Source organism: Pagrus pagrus (assembly GCF_965226575.1).
Source record: "Pagrus pagrus genome assembly, chromosome: 18".
Classification (NCBI taxonomy): Eukaryota; Metazoa; Chordata; class Actinopteri; order Spariformes; family Sparidae; genus Pagrus; species Pagrus pagrus.
Genome location: NC_140202.1, coordinates 495,361 through 522,094, shown reverse-complemented (window position 1 = coordinate 522,094; position 26,734 = coordinate 495,361). Strand labels below are relative to the sequence as shown.

The window sequence follows — 26,734 nt, the reverse complement described above, 5'->3', positions numbered from 1 at the left end:
TATATTACTTAAATTAATAAAATGTTAAAACTTTATAAAAAAAAAAAAAAATCGGCCGATTAATCGGTTATCGGATTTTTTTCCCCCTAATAATCGGTATCGGCATCGGCCCCAAAAAATCCATATCGGTCGGGCCCTAGATATTTCTATCATTAACAGAGTAATACTAAAATGCAAAACCTTTTTTATATACATTTTTTTAACAGTTAGTGCAAAAGTTGTGTCCATATAAATAAGTTATTTAAAATAAACCTTGCACTGAACTTACAAATGCAATCCCTGAATACATTTGTGCTTTATTACATTTGCATTTCTGCTCATATTTTCTCCATACAACAAAAAAATGCAAACATTTTGCAACACCAAACATTTTTTACAGTTTTTAAACAATTAGTGCAAATCGTTTTTCCTTATATCTTAATAACATATTTAAACCTGGCACTGAACTAAGAAATGAAATCCCTGAATAGATTTGTACTGTATTTCGTGCCAGACACTTGGCAGTGCCTCTGCTCACACAGCTTATCCACATTTACCTCACATACCTCAGCATTTTATTTTATTTACCTCAGTATTTTATTTTATTCTATAACTACCTAAGCATTTTATTGTATATATTACTTTATTATTTTTTGTATATTGTATACAGTACTTTGTTATTTTTTTGTATATTGTATATAGTACTTTATTGCTTCTTATTGTTTCTATATTTGCCCTTGTATTTTGACTGTATTTGTACTTGAATGTACCAGCTGCTATGGTTACCTTATTTCCCCTTGGGGATTAATAAAGTTATCTATCTATCTATCTATCTATCTATCTATCTATCTATCTATCATTTGCTCTGCTGGACAGTCACGGTTGAAACCCTTAGTACAGCTTCAACCCTTAGGACCTGTACTTGCATTTATTAAAATTCATAGTTGAGAACAGTTTCTCACACATATATGTGTTATATGTGCTTCTAAAAAGGCACATTACCCAACTCAACACTTTGGATAGCTCTTGGAAGAATGGAGGCAGTTCTCTAAGAAATTGTGCAGTCATGTCTGCTTTTCCTTGTGCCTCTCTGAATTTAGTTTTTACCTCACTGTTGCACTGCAAGCCATTAAGTTCCATCTGCAACACATTTGGTACACTCTCCACATCAGCTGAGAAGGGTTCTGCAAACAGCTGGAAAGTGTCATGATTTGCCTTAAAGTCAGCAAAACACTCATCAAACTGCTGCTGTAGGTTTTAAATAGCAGAGGCATATCCATCACCACTGAATGCTGTGCCCTCTTCCACAAGAGATCTGCATGCTGTGAAATGACAAAGGGTTGTTTGCAGACAGTTTTCCACAATCTCAGTTTTGTAGAGAAGGCTTTCACACTTTCATAAGCCTCTGTGATGAGCTGACCAGGGCCCTGCAGCTTCAGGTTAAGGATGTTGAGCTCCTCTTCAAGACAGTTCCCCTGCTGAGCCAGTGCACCTCAGTAAAGTACATCACCATATGCTAACTCGATTTCTTCTAAAAAGGCCTTGAACTGGCGGTGCTGTAAACTCCTTGACCTGATACGTTTCAGGACAACAGACATGACATGTTAAAATTTCACGCATTCTCTGCACAGTACCTGTTGATGTACAGTGCAGTGCAGAACAACTGCCGGCTCTCCGTTTTCCTCCTCTCACTTTCTTTGTACCAGCGCTACCAGTCCATTTTTTTTTTTGCCTGTCATCAGTGGTAATGCCTACCAGTCTATTCCACTACGAACCAGCCTGTTCAATCCCACTGTACAGCTGCTGAAATATATCCTTATCTGTGGTATGGCCACACATTGGACACAAACTATAAATTTTTTTAAATAATAGCATGAGCTAGATTACATTATATTTTCGCCATCAGGTCGCAGGCCGGGTGGAGGGGGAGGGGGATGGAAATGGCCTGTGGGTGAGGGGTTTTAGACCCCTGGTTTTAAGACAATAAGGTAATTGTTCTTGAGTGGTAGAGTAAAAGCCCAGACCTCAATCCAATAGAGAATTTTTGGCTGCTCTTGAAAAGGGCTGTTCATGCCAGATCTTCTTGCAACCTGACAGAGCTTGAGCAGTTTTGCAAAGAAGAATTAGTAAGAGTAAAATTGCAGTGTTCAGATGTGCAATCCTGTTTGAGACCTATCCACACGTGCTGTGCTGTGCTGTGATTGCAGTCAAAGGTGCATCTACTAAATACTGACTAGAAGGGGTGATACGTATGCAACTTTTGCAGTATTTTTGAATAATTTACATTTCTTTGTAGAAATTTGTTTTAACTTTGACATTAAAGTGTTTTTTTGTAAATTTTTGTCAAAAAAAGCCTCATTATATTGACCATGACCATTTATAAAAGCAATTAAACAGGAAAACATCCAAGGAGGTGAATACGTTTTATAGGCACTGTGTATTTGGATTTTTCAGGATAACAAAATCAACAAAAGTCTAAAATACAATAGGAATCAGGTTTATCATTCATGTTTTTATTTAGGTGAAAGAGCACCGTGCATTCACTTTGGAGACAATGTCAAACCACTCGTCCTCCACTGAGCTGTTACAGGAGATCAGACAGATGGTGACTCAACTGAAGAGTTACCTGCTGCAGAGTACAGAGCTGCAAGCCATGCTGGAGCCTCAACATCAGTATGCACAAGACAAGCTGGGTAACTATAAAACTAAGAAATCTATTGAAAAAACTTGAACAAAACATAGTAAGTAAAACATAAAATGTCAAATAGGACTAGCTGTATGGGAGTTTTTCAAAAGGATATTTGGAGCTTGGCCCATACTATGGACCAAATCTCAGGATATATATCTGCTTTGATATTGTCTTTTCATTTTTTTTTTTTTTTAAATCTGTCGCTTATTATTCCCAGGAATGTTTGACAGTGCAATACTAAAACTGCTGCCGAATCATTTTAGTTTAAACAAAAAAAAAACCTCAAAAGACTCTAGAAGCATTTTAGTACATGTTTTCCAACCTTGATGAAAATACAGTTTACATTGTATCTCCTTATTTCATTTCCATATTATGAAAATGAATAATTTAAACATGTTATGTCATAAGAGAGAGAGGAATTTATCAGTTTATTTTAAAGGTCCCATATTATGCTCATTTTCAGGTCCATACTTTTGTTTGGGTGTCTACTAGAAATCAGCTCTGCTGGTGGCATTGCTAAGGGCAACTACTGTATAGTTTTGACATCACAACCTTACAAAAGTCCTGGCAGCTCGTCTAAAGGAAATCTCTCTTCCTACAGAATGGGACCTTTAACCTGTGCACTCCAATAGAATCAAATAGTCCAGCCCTGCAGTAGTTTGAGGTTATGTGCAGACCATACTGTAGAGAGAGGTATTGATTCAACTACAGGGCCATTTTAAAATGTGTAGTTTGTGGGGTTGTTGTCCTTTGTTGTCCATTTAGCATGACAGAAAACTAGAAACATATTGAGTGTTTTCTGTGTTTCCCTGCAGAGAGCATAGTAGAAGCTGCTCTGTGTAAGAGTGTACTGAAGCCACTTAGGGAGCCAATATACCAGAGTCTGGAGAAACTGCGAACCAACGACAACAGCCTGAAACAACTGGCACAAAACCAGGTAGTACTGGACATGAGTGCTTTTGTAGGAAAATTGTAGGACTGTATTCATACTAGTGGTAACAGCAGTTGTGATGCTGGTGCTGATGCTGTGCTGTGCTGTGTGTGTGTGTCAGTCCATTGTCTTAGGCAGCACCACCACAGCATTAGGTATAACCACTGCTGTCCCTGAGGCCTCTGCTATGGAGAAGATCAGCATCAAACTGAACAACCTACATCTGGAATATTCTCCCCAGAAAAAGATTGAGATGCTGCTGAAGGCCTGCAAGATTATCTATGACTCAATGTCTGTCAGCAGTCCAGGTCAGAACCCACAACAATCCTTTAACCTCTGACCTCTAATGTTGTTTTAATTGTATTATTTGTTTAGCACAAATGTAAAATAGGATGTCAACACACCATGCCTGACTACAGTAGGAGTCATGTTTCTTGTTTCCTGCTTGTGTTCCATGAGTGTATTAATAGAACTGATACTGGATATTATAAACATAATGCAGCTCTTTCATTTTTATTGAACTTTATGGTTCACTTAGTGGTGATACTGGACTTAACTGTATTTCAGAAAAACGAAATCATTGTTCAACATCAGTTTCTTTTATAATGATTACTATGAGAAATAGACTTTTGGGGCCAATGGCCACTATGCCAATGTCACTCACAGGCCAATGCTGTTCCTGGCCTCATTGTACTTGTGCTGCATCCAAATGTCCAGACATTCAGGCTCAGTTTAGGTTGTGTACTTCACTAATTGAATTACCCAAAGTTCATTGCAATATGGACATGTCATTTTAGAACTTATTACGAATGTATAAAACAATCACTTTATTTATTTTTTTATGTTTTTGATATATTTTTTATTTTAGTTATGGACTGAACATAGCACATGTTGACAAAACAGTCATCATGGTGTAAAAAAAAAAAAAAATCCAAAAGAAAACATTTATCAAGGTTTACAAGAGTGTGCAGCATTAGGAGTTAGTCAGATTCGGCCCTTTATGTACAGCACTAGAGGGTCCCAGATCTTATCATAGTATTTTAATGTATCATTGTTGTGATATCTGATCTTTCAAGGCTTAGTACATTCCCCATTTCCCTTAGCCACATTTCATAACTTGGTGCAGAGTCACTTTTCCACATATGCAGAATCATTTTTTTCGTAATGTTGTCTCGTTTAAGCTCTGACAGCTGGTGTTCCCACATGTTTTACCTCTCTAACCCTCATGAAAACCAGATTAGCGTCTAACGTTACCATGTAAACTAACGCGACCGGAAGTCACGCCCATAATTCACGCAAGGCATCATGGGGGCTAGGAATAAGGTGGATAGAAAATAAAGGAAAAACAGAACAAAAACGCTTCTAATATGAGAAAGGAACATTCTCGTTCGCACTCCCCCTCCCCATACCCCCCTCCCCTATCAAACTCCATCTTCTCAAGGTTAGCGTTAGCAACGAAAGAAATTGCGAACTCACGTACTATCATGTAGCAGATCCAGTAAACTTCTGGTAGCATATGTTGAGTCAATTCAAAAGAAACCTCACGTTTTAAGTAGCAGTGACGCTCATCTCATCTCATCTCATTTTCTTGTCCGCTTTTCCGTGAGGGTCGCGAGGATGTTGCCGCTTTATCCCCCCCTTTCGGGGGGTTGCGAGGTTACTGGAGCCAATTCCAGTCTTCATATGGGCGAAGGCCAGGGTATATCCCTGGACGAGGCGCCACTTCGTCGCAGGGCCCTTTCTGACGGCAGAGGTGGCCACACAAGGTGCCAACTGCACGTCAGGAGCAATTTTGGGGTTCAGCATCTTGCTCAAGGATGCTTCGGCATGTAGCTCGGTTCCGCCCAGGGGAGCTGGGGTTCGAACCAGCGACCTGCTCTGCCCACTGAACTACAGCCACTTCTGGTAGCATATGTTTAGTCAATTCAAAAGAAACCTCACATTTTAAGTAGCAGTGACGCTCATTAAACAAGAAAAAAGCCCTTGACTACCACAGTAGCAGGCTTATCAGTTAATCAAACCCATGCACAACTAAGTAAGGAGACCATTAAACATTACCGTATGACGGCAGGCTTGCTCATTATTGTCAATCAGTGTCATGTTCTGCCGCATTTATCTCCCGCTCCCAGTCAGACTCTCTCTCTGTTAGAAATTTACTGGATTTGCCCCAGGAGAATCAAAAGTCTCAGTGCAGTCTCCAACTGTGACGATAAACTTAGCTGGGTGACGAAATCCATACCCTCCTCTCCTTGCCTTGCACTTCTCCTTGATGGCAGTACATTGTTGACGCCTTTGAAGGATGTCAGCTGACAGATCTGGGTAGATGAACACTGGAGAGTTGTCATATCGTAGCCTGGAACTCTCTCTAGCTAGCTTCAGCACAAGTTATTTAACTGCCAAGTGGGGGAATCTCACTGTGATGGGTCAAGGCTTATGGTCCGTCGTGAGTTTTGTGCTCCGAAATGCACTGTCAATTTGAATAGGCATACTGAAATGCTCCCCACCTAAAAGAGTGGGAAGCAATGTTGACACAAAATCAGTCAGTTTGCCATTTTAAGCTTTCTCTTTGATGCCCACAATGCGTATGTTTTGTCGACGAGTGCGGTCTGCTATGGCACTTAGCTTAGCTTGTTGTTGCTTGGACTGGGAAGCTAGGCTAGTGCATAGCCTTTCTAAATCCTCAATACGTTTCTCGTGAGAGACAGCAGCTTCCTCCGTAGTGGTCACTCTGGCGTTGATATCCGACACGTCAGCTTTCAGACTGGTGATTGTGGTGTTTAACTGTAAATCGCTTGTCCACATTGTCGCTTAGGGTACTGATGGCAACTAGCACGTCTTGTGTTGTAGTGCTAGCAGCATTATCCTCACTAATCTCCTCGTGGCTAGGACTATCGTCGCCACCTTCTGAAGAGGTGGGAATGCCCTTTTTCTTCCCCCTGTTCTTTTTGAACAAATTTCAAGTCAGTGGGTTTGATAAGTAAACAAAAAAGTGTGAAAAAAGAGGTTTCAATTTGAAGTTTCTGGAGCTATTGCCAAAAACGTCTACTACATAGCACCCTCGGCTCCGCCCACCCCACAATCACTTTATTAAAATGTTTCTTAAATAATGTAGTCCAGAAATATTGTGTAATGTAACAATATTATTAAATTATATATGTAGAAGTACATAATACATTTTCAAATCAAATTCTCAGAGTGGCTGTATCTGTATACACCGATCAGCCACAACATTAAAACCACTAGCCCCATTCACACTGCCGTTTGCATGCGGGGATCCTGCGCCAATTCTCCACATCCGCCTCTGTGTGAAAGTCTCAGATGCGGCGAGGGGTGAAATTTCGCAGCACCTCTGATGCCCCTCCGGAGGTAGTATCAGAGGCGCAGTATTGGCGAACAGAACCAGTGTGAATTAATAAGCCAGTGGCACGGAGCAGGGCTGTGTCGATCTGACAGTCTGATAACTAAACATGTCCTTCACTCAACAAAATAAAGAGAAATGTCCCACAAAGCAACAATACAGGACCAAACAACAGTAACGTAGTAACTGGTAGTGTCTTTTTGTCTGTTCTAAATGTACCTTAAAGGGATATTTTTCAAGCTTCAAGTGGACAAGTGGATGATTGCTTTATGTAAATGTATGTTTATTATTATTGCAATAATCCCAAACAATTACAAATACTGTCCAGAATATTCTGTAGAATAACATCAAAGGTGCTGCATGCTCAAAAATTATGCTGAAAGAATAACATGGCAAACTTAGGCCCAACAAGCAACAACAGATGGGCATATTGACCTGAATGTATCATTCCGTAGTAATATTAACACAATGTAGTGTCCAACGTTACTTGTAAAGGTTAACTAAACAATATTAATCGGTCTGCAATCTGTAGCCACCCATTTAGCTATTGCTGTTAATAGTTTGCCGCATGTCGAGTTGTTCAGGCATCTCCGTTGGAAACTATCCTGCGTGGTCTGCCTTTGGCGAGGGGGAGCAGGGCTCTCTGCATCAGCTGTATGCTGGGCCAGAAAGTGGTATTTGAGACTCGAGGAGTGTGCCTTATTCGTGCGTCAAAAATTAACGCCATTATGCCATGTTTAGACCAAACATGAAGAAAATATTTGCGTCGCTTTACTCACGTGAGTTTGATCGTGGGATTATACATTTTTAATTGCGTCTAATGCAAATAAATAAATAAAAATAACCACGAACCACATCAGTATGAACCCAAAATGAAGAGATTTCTCTGTGATCTGACCGCAATAAATGGATCAGAAGGACGCCAAACTAACAACATCATAATGCCGTCTTTTAAAAAGCCTGAATTCATGCTTCCTCAGGTCTGTCTGCCAGACAACAAGCTATTTAAATATATATATATATATATATATATATATATATATATATATATATACATACGTGTGTGTGTGTGTGTGTGTGTGTGTAGGGCGGGCCCATGGTGCTGATGACTTCCTGCCTGTAATGATGTACGTTCTGGCTAGATCCAATCTGTCCAACCTGCAGCTGGATGTTGAGTACATGATGGAGTTGATGGACCCCTCATTAGCACTAGGAGAAGGTACGCACTGATGCAGTTTTAACCCAGTAAATAACATCAACATAAACAGTTGTCTTTGTTGACGCATCTTTATGTATATAACATTTTTGATCATCCTTTGTGTGTGTATAGGTTCCTACTATCTGACCACCACCTACGGTGCTCTGGAGCACATTAAGACTTTTGACCAGCAGAGGTCAGCAACACGGCAGCTTAGCAGAGAGGTTCAGGACTCCATCCACCGCTGGGAGAGACGACGCACGCTCAACCAGGAGCGTATGGCCCAAGGATCTGTGCGGGTACACACACACACACACACATACACACACACACACACACACACAGAGAGAGAGAGCGTTATCAACACTGTGATCTGGAAAGCTCAGTGATTCACATGATGAAAGAAACATTGATTTGTATTCAGTGCCACTTTTAGTACGCACTATGTATGATTAATATATGATTAAAAGGCAATATTCATTAACAAATATTTACAAATGAGGACATACTGATATATGTACAACATGTAGAGCTTGAATATGGAAAAAGAGAACTAAAAATAGAAAACCACAAGCATCCAGTTATCTTTGTGAAACTTTTTTGTATATGCGTGTTGTATAGGACTTTCTAACAGTGTGTTGTCCTGAGATTGGAACCAACCCAAAAACTCTGGGTGTCCTCCCCACCACGACAATCCAGCAGCTAGCTGAACAGTGTGCTACACGTTTTGAACAAGGTAAATGAGATACTGTTGCATGTCCTGTCAGCACTGGGTTTCTATGCTTTAATTTGTTTAATCAGCGCAATTATGATAGTATTTTATATATATATATAGGCCTATATATATATATATATATATATATATATATATATATATATATATATATATATACACACATACATACATGTATACACACACACACACACACATACACACACACACACACACAGTATATATCAGGGTTCTTACACTTTTTCACCAATGATTTTCCATGACTTCTCCATGACTTCTCCAAAACCTTTTACTGAATTTCCATGACCAAAAGAAATTATTTTATATCAATGGGACCACCGAAAACTAATTATCGTAACACAAAGTAAAATTAGGTTTACATTTGAAATGTATGGTGCCTTTCTAAAACAAAAACACACCAAACAGGCACACTTAAATGGGTTGTTGACAAATAAGCAAAAAATCATTCTTTTGTAAAACACATTCTTTGAAGAAAATATATATATATATTCATGTAGTTTGAAATCGGATATTTGAGATAAGTGATCACTAACTTTTTCAATTATTTCCCTGTTTTTTTGAACATCTTCTCTGACCTGCACCATAAATATGTCCTATGGTGTGACATAAAAAAAATTAAGGAAAAAAACCTTAAATACTACACAAATAGCATGAGACAGATTCATCTTAATTGTGAGACACTTATTTTCATATAGTGTTATTTATTTAATAAGAAATTATGAATAACACTATTTTTTCCCCATGACTTGTTGAACATTTTCAATAAATGCAATAAATACGAGTCCAACTTTGATGTCAACCTTTCAAAACTGTTGAAAAAATTATAATAATTCAAGGTGAATGATGATTATATATCCCCTAATGCAATACTCAACCTTTTTTAAAGATATTTTTGACATACAAATACATTTTTGGCTCTTTTATGTGTGTTACACCATAGGACATTATGTCACACTAAAGGACAAAACAGAAAATATCTTCTAAGATTGTACTGGTTTATTATTAGGGCCCGAGCAGGGAACCTGCAAGGACCCTATTGTTTTTAGAATGATTATTATTAGGGCCCGAGCAGGGAACCTGCAAGGACCCTATTGTTTTTCGAATGATTCTTATTAGGGCCCGAGCACGAATCTCGTGCGAGGACCTATTGTATCTGTAAGGATTATTTATTAGGGCCCGAGCACGAATCTTGTGCGAGGACCTATTGTATATTATTATTATTATTATTATTATTATTAGGGCCCGAGCACGAATCTCGTGCGAGGACCTATTGTATCTGTAAGGATTATTTATTATTATTATTAAGGCCCGAGCACGAATCTCGTGCGAGGACCTATTGTATCTGTAAGGATTATTAGGGCCCGAGCACGAATCTCGTGCGAGGACCTATTGTATCTGCTAGGATTATTAGGGCCCGAGCACGAATCTCGTGCGAGGACCTATTGTATCTGTAAGGATTATTTATTAGGGCCCGAGCACGAATCTCGTGCGAGGACCTATTGTATCTGTAAGGATTATTAGGGTTCTAACCCCGAAGGGGTAGAACCCTTCTAAGATTGTACCGGTTTATTATTATTAGGGTTCTAACCCCGAAGGGGTAGAACCCTTCTAAGATTGTACCGGCTTATTAGGGTTCTAACCCCGAAGGGGTAGAACCCTTCTAAGATTGTACCGGTTTATTATTAGGGTTCTAACCCCGAAGGGGTAGAACCCTTCTAAGATTGTACCGGTTTATTATTATTAGGGTTCTAACCCCGAAGGGGTAGAACCCTTCTAAGATTGTACCGGTTTATTATTATTATTATTATTATTAGGGTTCTAACCCCGAAGGGGTAGAACCCTTCTAAGATTGTACCGGTTTATTATTATTATTATTAGGGTTCTAACCCCGAAGGGGTAGAACCCTTCTAAGATTGTACCGGTTTATTATTATTATTAGGGCTCTAACCCCGAAGGGGTAGAACCCTTCTAAGATTGTACCGGTTTATTATTATTAGGGTTCTAACCCCGAAGGGGTAGAACCCTTCTAAGATTGTACTGGTTTATTAGGGTTCTAACCCCGAAGGGGTAGAACCCTTCTAAGATTGTACCGGTTTATTATTATTATTATTAGGGTTCTAACCCCGAAGGGGTAGAACCCTTCTAAGATTGTACCGGTTTATTAGGGTTCTAACCCCAAAGGGGTAGAACCCTTCTAAGATTGTACCGGTTTATTATTATTATTATTATTTGTTTTCTGCCGCTTGAGCTCAAATTCCCGTGAGCTGGAATGGCCCAGAAACTTGAAACTTGGCCCAATGATTGGAAATGATGTGCATCAACTTTTATTAAAATATGAGCGCAGTCGGCCAGATGGTGGCGCTGTAATTAAGGTTTTAAAAGGCGTTTTTCAGAAATTCACCACTCTCACACCGTAAGTCCGATTGACTTGAAATTTGACACACAAGTCCAGCTCGATGTGCTCTACAAAAAATATCATTGGACCATATAGGTCCGCCTAACTAGATTTTTTGCTAATTTGCATAATGTGAAAAACAGTAAAGTGAATAAAACTTTTGCAAAATTGACCCTATCAACACGAAATTTGGCATACAGCCTCGGGGGATGAAAAGACAAGTTTCTATTATAAATGAGCCAGATTGGTCAAAAAACATGGCCGCCACGGACCAATGAATGTTTGCAATGGGCGGAGCTTAGAAATGATTGGCCATAACTCCTACACCCTTTGCCCTATCATCACAAAACTTGGTGGGCAGGTCCACAATGGGACTGGAAATATGCCTACCAAAGCATTTTGAGCTCAACCTATAGGGGTCGCTGTAAATGCCACACATGCGTATCTCAAAGACCATTTGACGGAATTTCACCGAATTTGGTATGCATGCTCTAGGGGTGACTATTAACTAATATCTTGACTGCCATGTTGATAGATGAAAGTGGGCGTGGCCTGTTCCTCATTAACCGCCATTGTTTGCTTTTTAATCATTTATGGTGAGCCAGAAGGACCTACAGACATGAAACTTGGTAGGTCTAGTGTAAATGATGTCGAAATGCTGCTTAAAACATTTGATCACAATCGGCCTAATGGGGGCGCTATAGCAAAATGTAAATTTCGAAAGGCTCTCCCCACCAAGCCATAAGTGCTATTGACTCGAAATTTTTTTCGTACATGTCCTCCTGATAGACCTCTACAAAAAAAGCCTCTTCAGGGTGGCTGGTTTGGGACAAAAGAGGCTAGAACCCGCGGATTGCCACTTGCGGCTATATTTAATGTAGCTATTGCATTTAAAAACACTGAAAATTGTCAAGGGAATAAAAATTGTTTTAAAAAAAAATCTCACTTAATTGTTTAAAATGCTTCTTAAAGAGACCTTGTCCTCCAGTGTGACATATTTGTCCTTTGGTGTGACACCGAAGGACACTTCTGTCACACTAAAGGACATTTCAGCCTTTTGTGTGAGTTAATGACCATGCTATTCCTAGCTAACCTGTCTTAAGCAGTTAGCAGTTAGCATTTGTATATTTTTCCATAATTATGTAGTTTAACCAACAGTTTTTAATTGAAAAATATAATTTAGTGACATCACACCAAAGGACAACAAAACTGAACACTTTCATAGTGGTTCAGAAAAAGTTAAATATTTGAATAATGCTGAGACAAGAACTTCCCATGTACTCATGTCATTGGCTTCATAGGAGGCTTCAGTAACAGGAATTTGAATGGGGTCCTTCAATTAAATGAAGTTGTTTGTGGAATTGCCCAATTTAAAATCAGAATAAGGTGTCACACTGAAGGACATGTTTTTTTGTGACAAAATGTATCAAGTTCCTATGCATTTAGAAATATATGGATGAAAAAAGTGATTGCCATTTATTAAAATAAACACTTGTAAAATTATGCCTGACATATTTAGAAACATTTTATGCTTTTTTAAAAAAAACTTATAAAAGTTGTAATTTGTAATTTGTAAAACATAGGACAATTTTGAGATTTGACTCAAAAATTTAAAAAATCTAATAATAAAACAGTTTTTATAGCAACAGGTCCATGTAAAACAAAGAAATGTTTAACCATTTACTGTATTTTAATATACTAATTATATTCATTTTTATCTTCTGTGACAGTGAAAAATACATGTCATGTCAACAACCCAGATACATTTTCTCATATTTTAATTCCAACAGTTTTTTGTCAATGTCTCAAAAGATAAAAATGCCATCACATTTTCTGTCAGAGATAAACAGAGAGAAATAGTGCATTGGGGTAGGAATGCCATGTGCTAACTACTCATTACCCAGTAATCAGTACGTCATGGATCAGTGTCTTTTGCCAGCCATAATTGGTATTTATCCTTAAAAAGCCATGTATTATTGAAGCTGCACTTCCCTGGCATTTTGTCAGCATTTTCCATTTGCTAGCAGAAACAACTCCAGGCTAGTGGGTGGGCCTGCATACATTTTATTACGACACATCAGTTTTGTTTGGATTAATTGATGAAACTTTAGATATATTTCCATGACTTTTCCAAAACTTCTGAAAAAATATTATTTTCCATAAGTTTTCCAGGGCCTGGAAATTGCATTTTAAAATTCCATGACTTTTCCAGGTTTTTCATGGCCGTAAGAACCCTGATAGATTGTTGACAGACTTTGACCATTTTACACACCTCTGTATTTCCATGTGTTTTGGACACTGTGCACCGGAGGTTAATGTAACTTCCTGTGTTCATTATATGGCACTAGAGAAAACTGAGTAATTACAAGTAAGGTTTAGCATGTCAAAGATAGACACCGCACCATGAAAATGTCATGTAAATGAAATAATGATTGTTAGACAAGGCTTTTGGAAAGATCGGACCATTTACAGAGAATTTTTAACAACTTCCTGTTTCATGGTGAATGATTCCTTGCTACTGCATCAGCATCCAATGAGACTTCAGATTCTTCAGCGTATACCAACATCAAGGCCTTAAGGATTTTGCTAGCAGGAGTACATAGAAGTAAAAAACAGGCTGGAACCATTATCAAACGTGTAAAGTCTGGGGCAGAATCAACCATGTGTAGTGGCGTTCATCAGCTTCCTGTTTCAAGGTGAATCATTGATATTCACCGAGCCGCAACAGCCATGCCCTTCGCTGAAAACTCACAATCTTCACTATACAGCATCCTGTGTTTTCTTAGCATTTTTGAGGTGGCTGTAGTCATCTGGTGAGGAGTAGAACCTCATCGTTGAACAAATGCCATTTTTTGCTGCCACTAGGGGGAGCTTTGACTGCAAGCAAATACATATGTAAATGTAATCAAATGTGTGAAAATAGATCCAAGCATGGACAGTTGAGTTTTCCTGTGTAATGGTAAATCATTGATATTTGGTGGCCCACCACGGCCACACCCTTCAATGAAAATTCAAGCTTTTAATAACTATTCATGTCAAAGGTGTTAAGATCGCACTCACAAAATTTGAAGTCCTCTGTAGGAAGAGTTCATTAAAGTACATGTTAATCGCAAAAATATTGAGCAAACAAAATGTCTGACTTCCCGCTGGGATGAGGAGGTGCCACCAAGAGACTTTTATGAAGGTCTTGGTTCGATAGATATGTGTACAGAATTTCATGCATGTTCGTCAAAGTAGCCAGCAGGGACTGCTGTAGGAAGAATTGATTTGTTTTCCTGTTGCCACTAGCTGGGGCTATGACTGTAACAGAATATTGGCATATTAATGTGTTCAGGCCAGGACTCTTATCCAACATACAAAGTTTGGGGCTGATTTGACTATGTACATTGGAGTTAAAGCAATTTCTTGTTTCAAAGCGGCACATTCGCCTTCACCTCAAACATGTGAAACTTGAAAAGATTGGACCATTTACACAGAAGTTCAAACAACTTCCTGTTTCATGGTGAATTGTTCCTTGCTACTACATCAGCGTCCAGTGAGAACTCAGAATCTTCACCATATACCATCATGAAGGCCTTCAATACTTTTGGAAACATTATTAGGTGGATTTGGTCAACCTGCTAGTACATAAAAGTAAAAAAAAAACAAAAAAACATGTTATTTCTTGTTGCCACTAGGTGACGCTAGGACTTTAAGCGAAATTTAGTTTGCATGTTAATGTGTTCAGGCCAGGACCCTTATCAAACTTGTCAAGTTTGGTGCAGATTCAACCATGTATAATGGAGTTACATCAACTTCCTGTTTCAAGGTGAATTATTGACCTTTACCGTGCCACCACAGCCACCTCAAAATCAATGATACCTCACAATCTTGACAATACAGCATCCTGAAGGTCTTAAGTTTTTTCTCAGCATGTTTGAAGTGGCTGTGGTAATCCAGCTAGGAGGAAGACATCATTATTTAAAAAATGCAATTTCCTGCTGCCACTAGGGGACGTCCAAACTGTAAGCAAATATTGGCATGTAAATGTGTTCAGAATTGGACTCCTATCAAACATATAATACAGAATAATACATGTCAATGTCTTCAGGCCAGGACTCTTATCAAACTTGAAGTTTGGGCAGATTTGACTATGTACAGTGGAGTAATAGCAATTTCCTGTTTCATGGCGCCACATCAGCCTTTGCCATGCTGCCACGCCCACACCCTTCAATTAAAACTCACAATGTTCACAATACACCATCATCAAGGTCTTACTGTACATGTTTTCTCAGCCTGTTCAAGGTTGATGTGGTCATCAGGCTAGGAGGAGGACATCTTTATTTAAAACATGTCATTTCCTGCTGCTACTAGGGGGTGCTATGACTGTAAGTTAATGCTGATATGTAAATTTAATTACATTTTTTAATTTAAATTAAGTTTGGTGCAGATTTGATCATGTACAGTTGAGTTGCTTGAATTTCAAGAGGGTCCTCGCACCAGTTCATACTCTGACCCAAATAAAAGTTTGCTGGTGTCAAAAATGTGTGTTTTATATGGGGTTACTGTGGCACTATGATTATATTATCACTACCTCATCAGCATTCTCATGTCCCCTGTTTCTGTCCCCAGATTCCTACATGCTTAGTGTGTATATGGATGGCGTTCACCAGAACTTGTTCCCTACAGATCTGGCTGTCACTGTCAAGAACAGCTGTAAACCTGGAGCCTACTGTTTTGTCTATCACCCTATCAACATACACAACAACAAACCGGGCCGTATCTGCCCCTCTGGCCCGCCCCCAGCTCCACCTGCAGAACACGTTTTCCCAGTTGACATAGCAGCTGTCAATACAGTGGAGCCAGAGGCAGGAGAGGAGAGTCTGATTAGCTTGTAACTGCTCCAGCATCACAGTGGCAGCAACTGTGTTGCTTTACATCACCATGGCAACTGCATCAACCAATTTCTGCTTCAAAGGAAAAGTGGAACAAGATTTAGGAAGGTGTTGAATTCTCAGGTCTCACTTGAATTACTGATCTTATTGAAACTGATTTAGATTAGTAGATGCAGGATGTCACAATTGTTTTGATGAAACATGCAATATGACTCCTTCGTGTAGATATAGTTTTAGAGTATAGAGTTTTGAGTCTCAGCCTGAGACAGGCCTGATGCCACCAAATGGAGCAGTGCCTAAAAACGACCAACTGGGGTCTGGAACCCCAGGTACTGCAGGAGGATGTGGTTTTATAGAATGTAAAAATACATGTACAGTGCCTATAAACAGTATTCAACCCCCTTGGATGTTTTTCCCTTTTATTGCTTTTAAACTATAAATGAAATCATGGTAAATATAATTTGGCTTTTTTAACAAGAATTTGCACAAAAAAAAATCAGACCAAAGAACCTTCTTCCAGTTGACCTTGGAGTCTCCCACATGCCTTTGGGTGAACTCATTTTTAATATGAGCTTTTTCAACAGTGGTTTTCTCTTTGCCACTCTGCCATAAAGCTTTGACTGGTGAAGAACCTGGGCAACGGTTGTTGTATGCAGAGTCTCTCCCATCTCAGCTACTGTGGGTGGCTGTGGCTCAGGCTGTGGCTGTGGCTCAGAGGGTAGAGCCAGCTAGGGCATTAACAGAAAAGCCGATTTGTCGACACGTCGACGTCAGTGGTGCAAGTCGACGACCCCTGAGAGTGGTCGACAAGTCGTGGTTTTTTTTTTGTTTTGTTTTTTTGGGCAGTGAACAGTGACAACGAATTTGTCTTCAAAATAAGAGCTTTACATTGCATCCCATTGGATTTTAGAACTGGGTTCTTAGCACGGGGCTTTTCATTTCAAAAAGTAGTGACCGTTCGTAGCTTGCCGCTACACAACAAGCTGACAGCAGCTACTAGCTGTTTGGTTGTGTCCGGTAGCTGTCAGCTACAGAGACCGAGGAGACGCTAGCATCTCCCGGATCTCAGCGGCTTTCCAGTTGCTCATCTTGACGTCCGCGGCTGAAGTGATGGACTGATTGCTGTGATCAGCTGTTTCCTGGTTTTAAAACTCTCCGGCTGTGGGCCAGACACACATCCCATGTATGGAGGTGTTCCTCCGCGGTGTCAATGTGATGACGTCATCAAACTATGTGTCGACTCGACTTCGACTTTATTGACGGATAAGTCGACTTGAAAAAATCTGAAGTCACTAATGCCCTAGAGCCAGCGTCTTGTTATCGGAAGGTTGCTGGTTCGATTCCTCTGGTCTGCATGTCGAAGTGTCCTTGGGCAAGATACTGAACCCCAAACTGCTCCTGATGCTCTGGTCGGCACCTTGCCGCCATCAATGTATGAATTGCTGTAAGTCGCTTTGGACAAGAGTGTCTGCTAAATGCCCTAAATGTAAATGTAAGCTACTGAAGCTTCTAACATCTTCAAAGTAGTCATAGGAATGTTGGTGGCCTCCCTCACTAGTCTCCTTCCTGCACGGTCACTCAGTTTGTGAAGATGGCCGGCTCTATGCAGATTTATCAGATGTGCCATATTCCTTCCATTTCTTAATGATGGATTTAACTGAACTCGGAATGGTTTTGTATCCATCCGGAGTTACATTTTTCAATAACCTTTTCAGAGTTGATGGATTGTTCTTTTGTCTTCATGGTGTTATTGTAGCCAGAAATACTGGCCTTCCAGGCACAGGTGTCTTTATACTACAGTCACTTGAGACACATTCACTGCACACAGGTGATCACCATTTCACAGTGAGACTATAATATAATAGCACCAATTGGCTGGACCTCTGTTGAATAAGGTCAGTCACTTTCAAGGGGGTGAACCATGATTTCATTTATAAAACCAATAAAAAGGGGAATCATTCAAGGGGGTGAATATTCTAACATACACATATATGATCATGTTTCTATTTTTTTATACTCCATGATACTCGGTGTATCTATAAATTACTGATTACGTGTTCCAGGATTATATTAACAAGTTCAATCTGTAATTTCTACATATATTCACAGCATATAGATCAATTTTACTTTGTGAACAAATAGCTGCTAAAACATTTGTTTAAAGAGATGGAAAGTCCCTTGCACAGGTATAATAGCAGCTACGTTTATGGGCCAACACTTTCATTTTCATTCCAAAATCTCCAGTAAGCAGCAATAGGTTTCATTTTACATTTGTCTTTTATATACTGATACTGACTGTATTGTAAATAAACTGGCATTTATAATTTGCCAATGCTGTCTGTTGTTTAAGTCGACATTGCGAAACTAAGAGTTGCACTACAACTACAACAGTATATACATAACTCAAAAAAAGGTTGCAATATTGCCAGATTGTGAATACCCCACATGACTGATTTGACTACGTGACCACATACTGACTGTTCCTTTACTGACTGTGATAATTACAAGCCAAAAGGTTTTACATATAACGTGACAACCACAAATCTGTTCTTGTCAATGGCTTGTAACCAGAGCCGGCCCTTGGCATAGGCTGTATAGGCGAATGCTAAGGGCACCATCATCCACGGCCCACTGCGCAAAGAGACGTCCAAACGACGTCTTTTCCAAGTCATTTTTGCACGTCTAATTTTGGTCACCTCAAGGTGCAGACTGTTACTCCAGACGACGTCTTTCTTTCAACGTATACTTGACGTCCATTTATGACGTCCACAGTACCGCCGTGCAGGGGCCATTTCTAGTCCAAATATGGTCGTTGTGGACGTCTTTTCTACGTCAAATTATAACTCATATTACTCTTTTTTTTTTTTTTTACTGGTTTAGTTCCTATGCATAACCAAATGACGCTACAGTAAAATTAGCTGGTACAGGAAAACAGGTTCCTACCTTCTGGACACGTTTCTACAGTCACGTTATAATAAATCACAATCAAATCCTGACTGTTTTGTCACCAATTTTTAATTGCAGACGTCAGTTGACAATACAACAGCAGGCAGTATATACAAACGTGTAAAAAAAAAAAAAAAGGTTAGCTCCGACGTTCATCTTCGCTGTCATGACGCAGAAGTTCATCCATGTGTAGACTCCTCACTCACTTTCAAAAGAGGACCAAACACCACCTGACAAAAGGATAAGAAGGATTTAGAAACACCTTACTAACACTTTACAATACAGTACTCCACTGCACTAAATTGTTAAACATTTGGCTGCAAACCTACGTGGCTGTGTCTGAAGCGCCCCCCCGCCGCCTGTATATTGGTCTGTGCTGCTAGCCCCATTAGCTGTCCCGGTTGTTAGCAAGTGCTAATCTCTCTCTCTCTCTGTCTATCTCAGCAGCAGCACGTCAAAGAAAAAGAAATAAGCGCTGGAGCCGCGGACCCATAACCGGCTGTCACCGACAAATAAAGCCTCGACCGGTAACAAGAAAGATGGCTGTGTTGTGAGGTAGCTCGATGCCAACTTCGACTAGCGTTAGCGGTTAGCATCCGCTGCTAACACCCGGCCGCTCCCCAGCTCAACACAATGGCCCTCCTGCTCGTTAACACTGGAGGCCTGTTGCCGATAACGGTCGTGTAATGGCCCACGGCTCCAGCGCTTCACTCCATGTATTTATTTTTCGCCGGTTTCGTTGTACGTTAAACAAAATTGGTCGTGTTCAAAAGCTAACGTTAGCAGATGTAATGCTAATTGTAGCAACAACAGGTTTGAGGCATAAAGCTAAAACGGCAAACGCTATAAATGCATAAATGAACAAAAAATTAACTTATGGGTCTATGTGCTGACCGAACTTACCTGCAATTTAGTGGACGACGCTGATTTTCGGATTGCTGTGTAGGTTGTTGTAGAGGTCGAAGGTGCACAGAGCCGAGCGGCCATTTGCTTTCACCGTAGAGAAACACCTGGGCCAATGGGAGTGGCTCTTTTGATGTACGTTGATGACGCAATGCCTCAGCCAATCACCATGGCGTTGACTGTAACACCCCCCCCCCCCCTTCCCCCAAAGGCTACATCTTTATTGTTGTAATAAACTGAATAACGCTATTTTAAAAGAGAAAAACAAAAATGTAAACAAACAAAAATATTACTTTTATTCAAAAATAATGTTTAATCACAAAATATGTCATCATGCCCATACTACTACTACTACTACTACTACTACTACTACTATGATAATAATAATAATAATAATAATAATAATAATAATAATAATAATGTAAATAAATAAATTACATCATGTCAATTACCTGCACCTGTCTTAGACGTCGAAATAAGTGACCTAGCCCGACGTTCAAATGTTCAACTGCATATTGACGTCCAAGTGGGGTCATGATTAGACGTCCAAATAGCAGACCTAGTTTGCACGTCGTGTAGTGGTCCAGAATTGGTCTTGGACCGACGGACGCAATATAGACATGATCTGGACGTCTATCAGACGTCTAATGTTTGGTGGGGGGGGGTGCCGCAAACCGGGGGAGAAAAGAAAAGAAAAAGAAAAAAAAAAAAGAATGACTATTTTTTACCAGTGCTATTACTACTATTATTTTGAAATATTATATAAGCCCACAGCAAAATAACTTCATAGCAAAGCTTATTAAATAATGGAGAGGCCTTTTTTCTGGGTTCCTGGCAGGCTCATTGCACTGTACCTGCCCTCTGTGAGAGTGGGGGGCGGGGTCGAAAGGCGAGTTGCGTGAATCTGACTGGACCATGACCCCAAGGCCCAGAGATTTGTTAATACTGTAGCAGAATCACAATGTCCAAAAGATTGAAACCATCCAGCACCCAGGGAAGGAAAAGAAGGAAAGAAGAGAAAAACGTGAAAATATATATACACATACATATGTGTATATATTAGGGCCGGGACTTTAACGCGTTAATTAAGATTAATTAATTACACAGAAATTAACGCGTTAAAAAAATTTACGCATTTTAATCGCACTTATTTTTGCACCGCAGAACGTTTCTCACTGGATGAGTTTCAGGTGTACCGATTATACTGGAGCACAATTATTTAACGAGTTAAAAAGCCGCTGACACTGGCGCCCTGGCAATAGCAACATAAGCAAGACAGCACCGCTGTCCAGCTCCTCTCTCAGGCCGGCCTTGAAAGTCGTCAGATCATGTCTGTGACTGGACACATGAGAGCAGCTAGGGACGGCGCTCTGACCCGCCCTGGCAACATATAGCAACATAAGCAAGACAGCTGGACTTTCAGCGCGTTACACCAACCACAGCACGCTGTCCAGCTCCTCTCTCAGGCCGGCCTTGAAAGTGAAAGTGAAAGTTAAAACTTTACCGAAAAATCCTTGTCGCTGCTGAATCATTGTGGGTAATTATTTATTATTTATTTCACTCGTAAGGCCGTGTAATAAGCGGGATAATGTATAGTTACATTACATTATCCCTTACGTACATCAGGCTGAGTTCAACAAATCAGTTTATGCTACTGTGATTTAAGTAGTTAAATACAGTAATCATCATAGTGTAGTGGCAGGAAAGACCATTTACCAAATAACGTGTTACTTAAACATGTTTCATTGTGCTGTGCTCTAAAAATAAACTAACAAACTAGTGTAGAGTCCTGTATAAGGAATGTTCAGCTTAAATTTTCCCCTTAAATTTAGGTTCTCAGGAAAATCGCATCTTATCAGGTAATCGTTAATCGATCGATAAGGTCCATCAACTAACGATTAATGAATTAATCGATAATTTGCATCCCTAGTCTGTTGGTCTTGGTTAAGTACCACCTTGAAAAAAAAATAAACAATGTTTTGTTGCTTAAGCTTATGTATTCAGTCATTATTCAATGGTATACTAAAACCCATATGAAAAAAATTGTTTCTCACTGTTCTCAGGTCAAATATTTATATGCGATTAAAAATGCGATTAATTTTGATTAATTAATTACAAAGCCTCTAATTAATTATTAATTAATTTTTAATTAATTTAATCGAGTCCCGGCCCTAATATATATATATACATATATATATATATATATATATATACAGTTGCAATCAAAATCATTCAACCCCCACTACAAATTAGGTTTATTGGCAGCATGTACAAACTAGCAGCTGTTTGTAATAAACAAATCAAACAAGAACAATTTAAATAGCTCAACACAACTAATATTACAAGTGGTACCTCCAAATTCAACACAAAATACCACTATTAATGACTACTGCAGTCTCAAAATTATTCAACCCCTTCATGACAAGCATCTTATGCACTTAGTAGAGCACCCTTTTGCTGTTATGACCTGCTGCAAACGTGATGCATAGCCAGAAACCAGCTTCTGGCAGTGTTCCTGAGGAATCTTAGCCCATTCCTCATGGGCAAAGGCCTTCAGTTCACTTATATTCTTGGGTTTGCATGCTGCAACCGCCTTTTTCAAATCCCACCAGAGATTTTCAATGGGGTTCAAGTCAGGCGACTGTGATGGCCACTCTAGTATCTTCCCTGACTTCTTCTGAAACCAAGCCTTGGGGGACTTTGAGGTATGCTTGGGATCATTGTCCTGTTGGAAGGTCCAATGACCCCCAAGTTTCAGCTTCCTCACAGACGGCATGACATTTTCTCCCAGGATTTCCTGATACTTGATTGAATCCATCTTGCCCTCCACATGCTGCAGGTTTCCAGTGCCAGAGGAAGCGAAGCAGCCCCAGAGCATCACTGAGCCACCGCCATGCTCCACTGTAGGCAGGGTGTTCTTTTCAGCGTATGCTTGATTCTTCCTCCTCCAGACATACCGCTGATCCATAGGCCCGAAAAGTTCCAGTTTTGTTTCATCGCTCCACAAAACAGAATCCCAAAACCTCTTTGGCTTATTTATATAGTTTTGGAAATTGGAGCCGACTTTTCTTGTGCTTTGGGTCAGTAGTGGTGTACGTCTTGGAGTTTGGGCATGGAGCCCTTCAGCATTTAGTGTGCGCCTTACTGTGGAAACTGAAACCTCAGTGCCTGCTACCACCAAGTCTTGCTGCAGGTCTTTTGCAGTCAGTCGAGGGTTTTTGACCACCTGCCTCCTCAGGACTCTGGTGGCAGCCGTTGATAGCTTCCTCTCTCTGCCACGTCCAGGTAGTGTAGCCACTGTTTCTTTAACTTTAAACTTGCTAACTATGCTTCAAACTGTATCTCTAGGAACATTCAGTGCCTTTGCTATCTTTTTGTATCCTTTTCCTTGTTTGTGCAAGGCAATGATCTCTTCTCTGAATGTTTTGGACAATTCTCTTGACTTATATTTCACCCATACCCATATTTCTAACATGCAATGAAACATCACCGTCAACAGTCCAGGTATTTGAGGTGTTCTATCTCAAGCACACCTGATGCAACTAATGAAGCCCTTGATTGCTTGCATGAGGTGTGCTGAGACCACATCTGATTTGCAAATGTGTCTCTTATGAGGAATTCTATTCAGGTGGTTGAATATTTTTGAGACTGCAGTAGTCATTGAAAGTAGGATTTAGTGTTGAATTTGGATAAAATCCTTGTAATATTAGTTTTATTTAACTATTTAAACTGTTCTTGTGTAATTTGTAATATTATTATTATTATTATCATTGCAAACACCTGAAATGTTTTTAATTTTGCCAATAAACCTAAAATGCAATGGGGGTTGAATAATTTTGATTGCACCTGTGTATATATATATATATATACTGTATATTAATTTCACTGCACTTTACTGCATTTTGCACTCTGGTTAGACTGAATCTCATTGCATTTTCATTATTAGTCTATATTAGTCTTATGTATAGCACACACCAAGCATCTTTTTTTATTAAAATGTAACATCCAGTGGTCACATATACTTCTCTTCTCTCTTAAGATGCACTTTTAAAATATTGAATACATACATGTAGTTTCTGTGTGAGTGTATGCGATGCAAGGGGGCGCCAGCTAAAATCTTGCCTAGGGCACCAAATTGGTCTGGGCCGGCACTGCTTGTAACTGATCTATAAAGTATAAATCAATGACTTGTTAACCCTCTTAAAGAGTGCCTTGTTAGAAACCAAAAAGGATACAAACCAAGATTATGAGATTCATGCAAGAATACAAGGGTATATAGAAGACAGCAAAAAATGGGAGAAGGAAAAAGGAAAAAACGTTCTTTTTTTTTTCAGTCTGCGACACGGTGAAATGGAAAACCTTTTATCTACAGAGGACACTTTTCTGGACTTTTCTCATGAAAATGACAACATACACAACTTAATGTAATAATTATGGAGGTTCTGGCTTTTACAACATACTCAACTATCAGGAATTTAATGGGAATCGAATACTTGTTTCATAACAAGAATGTTTATTCATGTATTCTTCTCTCTATTTGGGCAAATCTACTTATGTCCAGGAAAACACATTTATTTTATTGACATTATCTAGAAAAGTGATTTGACATATCCTTGACAATTCCTGTTGATTTGTAGGTGTGTCAGCTGAAGGTATGAAACATAAGGGACCTTAATTAAGTTTAATGACCAGCTGGACCAGCAAGTAACACCTACAGTAGACAGAATGTGCAGAGCCCATTACTGCTTATGGATCTATTGTATACTTCAGCTCCCAGTAGCTAGTGTGCGTACAGATATCTATGGCTTGTCCTACAGCAGTGACTTGCTCTGGCTGCTCAGTCAGCTACAATGAATGGCACTGGTCTTGTCTGAAGAATGCATACTTTTCTGTCGCCATATTTTCATATACTGTATATACATTTATATAGTATGTGCCCATTGGCGAGGTCACATTAGTCTAATCAAGCATCCATAACGCTTCAAATTAAGTGCTCAGCAGATTGACAGTGTCTGAAACTATGTGACATTCCAGCAGATGGGGAATTTTTTTGCAATTTTTTTTTCCCTTTCATGCAGAGATTGGCAAAAGGTGTAGAAGTGAGAAAGCCTGTAAAATTTTAACTGCTGTCTCAAGCTCTCTTTGCCTTTGTCTATACTCCAAGAAAATCATCAGATGCTTTTTTTTGTGTACATGCAACCAAGTGCAACCCCATGAATGCCCTCAAGAATAGACTTTTTTAAATAAGCACACTTAAAGGTGTAGCCTTTATTTAGCATATTAGCTGTTTCACAAACTGTGGGCTCAGCTTGACCGGGCTCATCCGCCTCCCGTGAACACCCTCCCAGATCGACAGAGGTCAGTTTTACAAGGGGATACAGTCAAGTACAATACAGTAGTGTGATGTAAGTGATTTATGAGGGCTCGGAACAAGGCAATGTATCCAGAGCCACAAAGACACAGCAGGATGGGACATGAGGGTGTATAGTGGTAAAAGTGCCTGAAAGAGGTGGGCATATGCAGCAGGTGAAAACAACATATAGAGCCAGAATATTTTCCCATCTTACTCTTTGGATCAAGGATTAATTTTGACCAAACCAGAGGTGATTGCCGGAAGACAAACCAAGACTGTTGAGTGTTAGTGGTGAGTTTTAATTCCTTTATGTCGAGTTTGAATTAAGTGTGTTTTACAATTAGTTAAAAAGGCAATCAATCTCATCATAGTTCAGTAAAACAGAGAAATTTGAATTTAGAAGTTGGATGGTTGTATTTTTGTAGTTCAGAGAGGCACATAGGTGTAAGAATGTTTCCTTTCTTAACATTTTATGAGTTTATTGTTTTCATGTATAACACTAAAAGCGAGAGCTTGAGAAATTTAGCATACTAGCCACTTGCATGCATCTCCCAGCTGAAACTATGGGGGCTGTTGGTCTATCACTGCTTGCAGTGGTATTACAGACAGAACAGATTGGGGATAGCTGGTTATCCTGCTAACTTTATGTAACCCACATGAACCTACAGAGAACCCTATAGGTTAAACCTATACATGTTATTTAGAGGTGTAATTTAATGCCCGAACAGAGGGCGGCGCACGCGCCCTGTATCGCTATGTTAGCGCGCTCTTTCGTGTCTCTTCTTTTCTGGCTGAGATGAAGCACGCTACGAACAAGCTTAGATCTCCCGGCATGAAAATACTATGTCAAAGTCATTAATCCATGATTAATCACCTAATATCAACTACTAATAAGTTGTTTATCAGGAATTGATTTCAGTGTGTCAAAGTGAACGTGAGGAGCCGCATCTGTCTTGTGGACTCACTTGTTGTGAACTCCGGTAAGCAATGCATAGCCAATGCATGGCCACAGGGGTTACACCCTGCTTTTCCGAAACCCCACTGTTCCGAAAATAGACTTCCATTCTTCGTAATGGCGTGGTTTCCCATTTTTTCTAAAGACCCCGCTATTCCGAAAAGGCTATTGGGAGAACCCTGACCCTAACCCTAACCCTATTGGGAAGTAATTGGAACTTGAAAGTCGGATTCGGAACAGTGGTGTTTCGGAGTGGGGGTGTTTCGGAATGGAGGGGTTTCGCAATGGAGGTGTTTCGGAATGGAAGGCCGTCCCCGGCCAAGGTTGCTAATAGGCTAACCCTCAGTGTTAGCTTGTTGACATTAGTTGACCACATGATACCTTTGTTTAGATACTTTC

The 26,734-nt window shown here is 39.7% G+C and overlaps 1 protein-coding gene and 1 long non-coding RNA gene across 2 annotated transcripts in view; one reads left to right on the top strand and one right to left on the bottom strand.

The window, feature by feature from the left end:
• The window catches only part of rin3 (Ras and Rab interactor 3), a 57,157-nt gene extending 38,647 nt beyond the window's left edge, over nt 1–18,510 (top strand). Inside the window, exons 8-14 of the mRNA XM_084382081.1 lie at nt 2,501–2,672; nt 3,484–3,605; nt 3,721–3,907; nt 8,045–8,176; nt 8,288–8,454; nt 8,777–8,891; nt 15,916–18,510. Of these exons, the coding sequence (XP_084238207.1) occupies nt 2,501–2,672; nt 3,484–3,605; nt 3,721–3,907; nt 8,045–8,176; nt 8,288–8,454; nt 8,777–8,891; nt 15,916–16,181 (1,161 nt within the window). The 3' untranslated portion in view covers nt 16,182–18,510. The remainder of the gene's footprint in view (nt 1–2,500; nt 2,673–3,483; nt 3,606–3,720; nt 3,908–8,044; nt 8,177–8,287; nt 8,455–8,776; nt 8,892–15,915) is intronic.
• A 665-nt stretch (nt 18,511–19,175) lies between these two features.
• Nucleotides 19,176–20,200, bottom strand: LOC311274409. Its single transcript, XR_014624760.1, has 2 exons — nt 20,028–20,200; nt 19,176–19,354 (listed from the first exon to the last, which is right to left on the bottom strand). It is a non-coding gene; the product is annotated as an uncharacterized lncRNA (long non-coding RNA).
• Nucleotides 20,201–26,734: the final 6,534 nt, after the last annotated feature.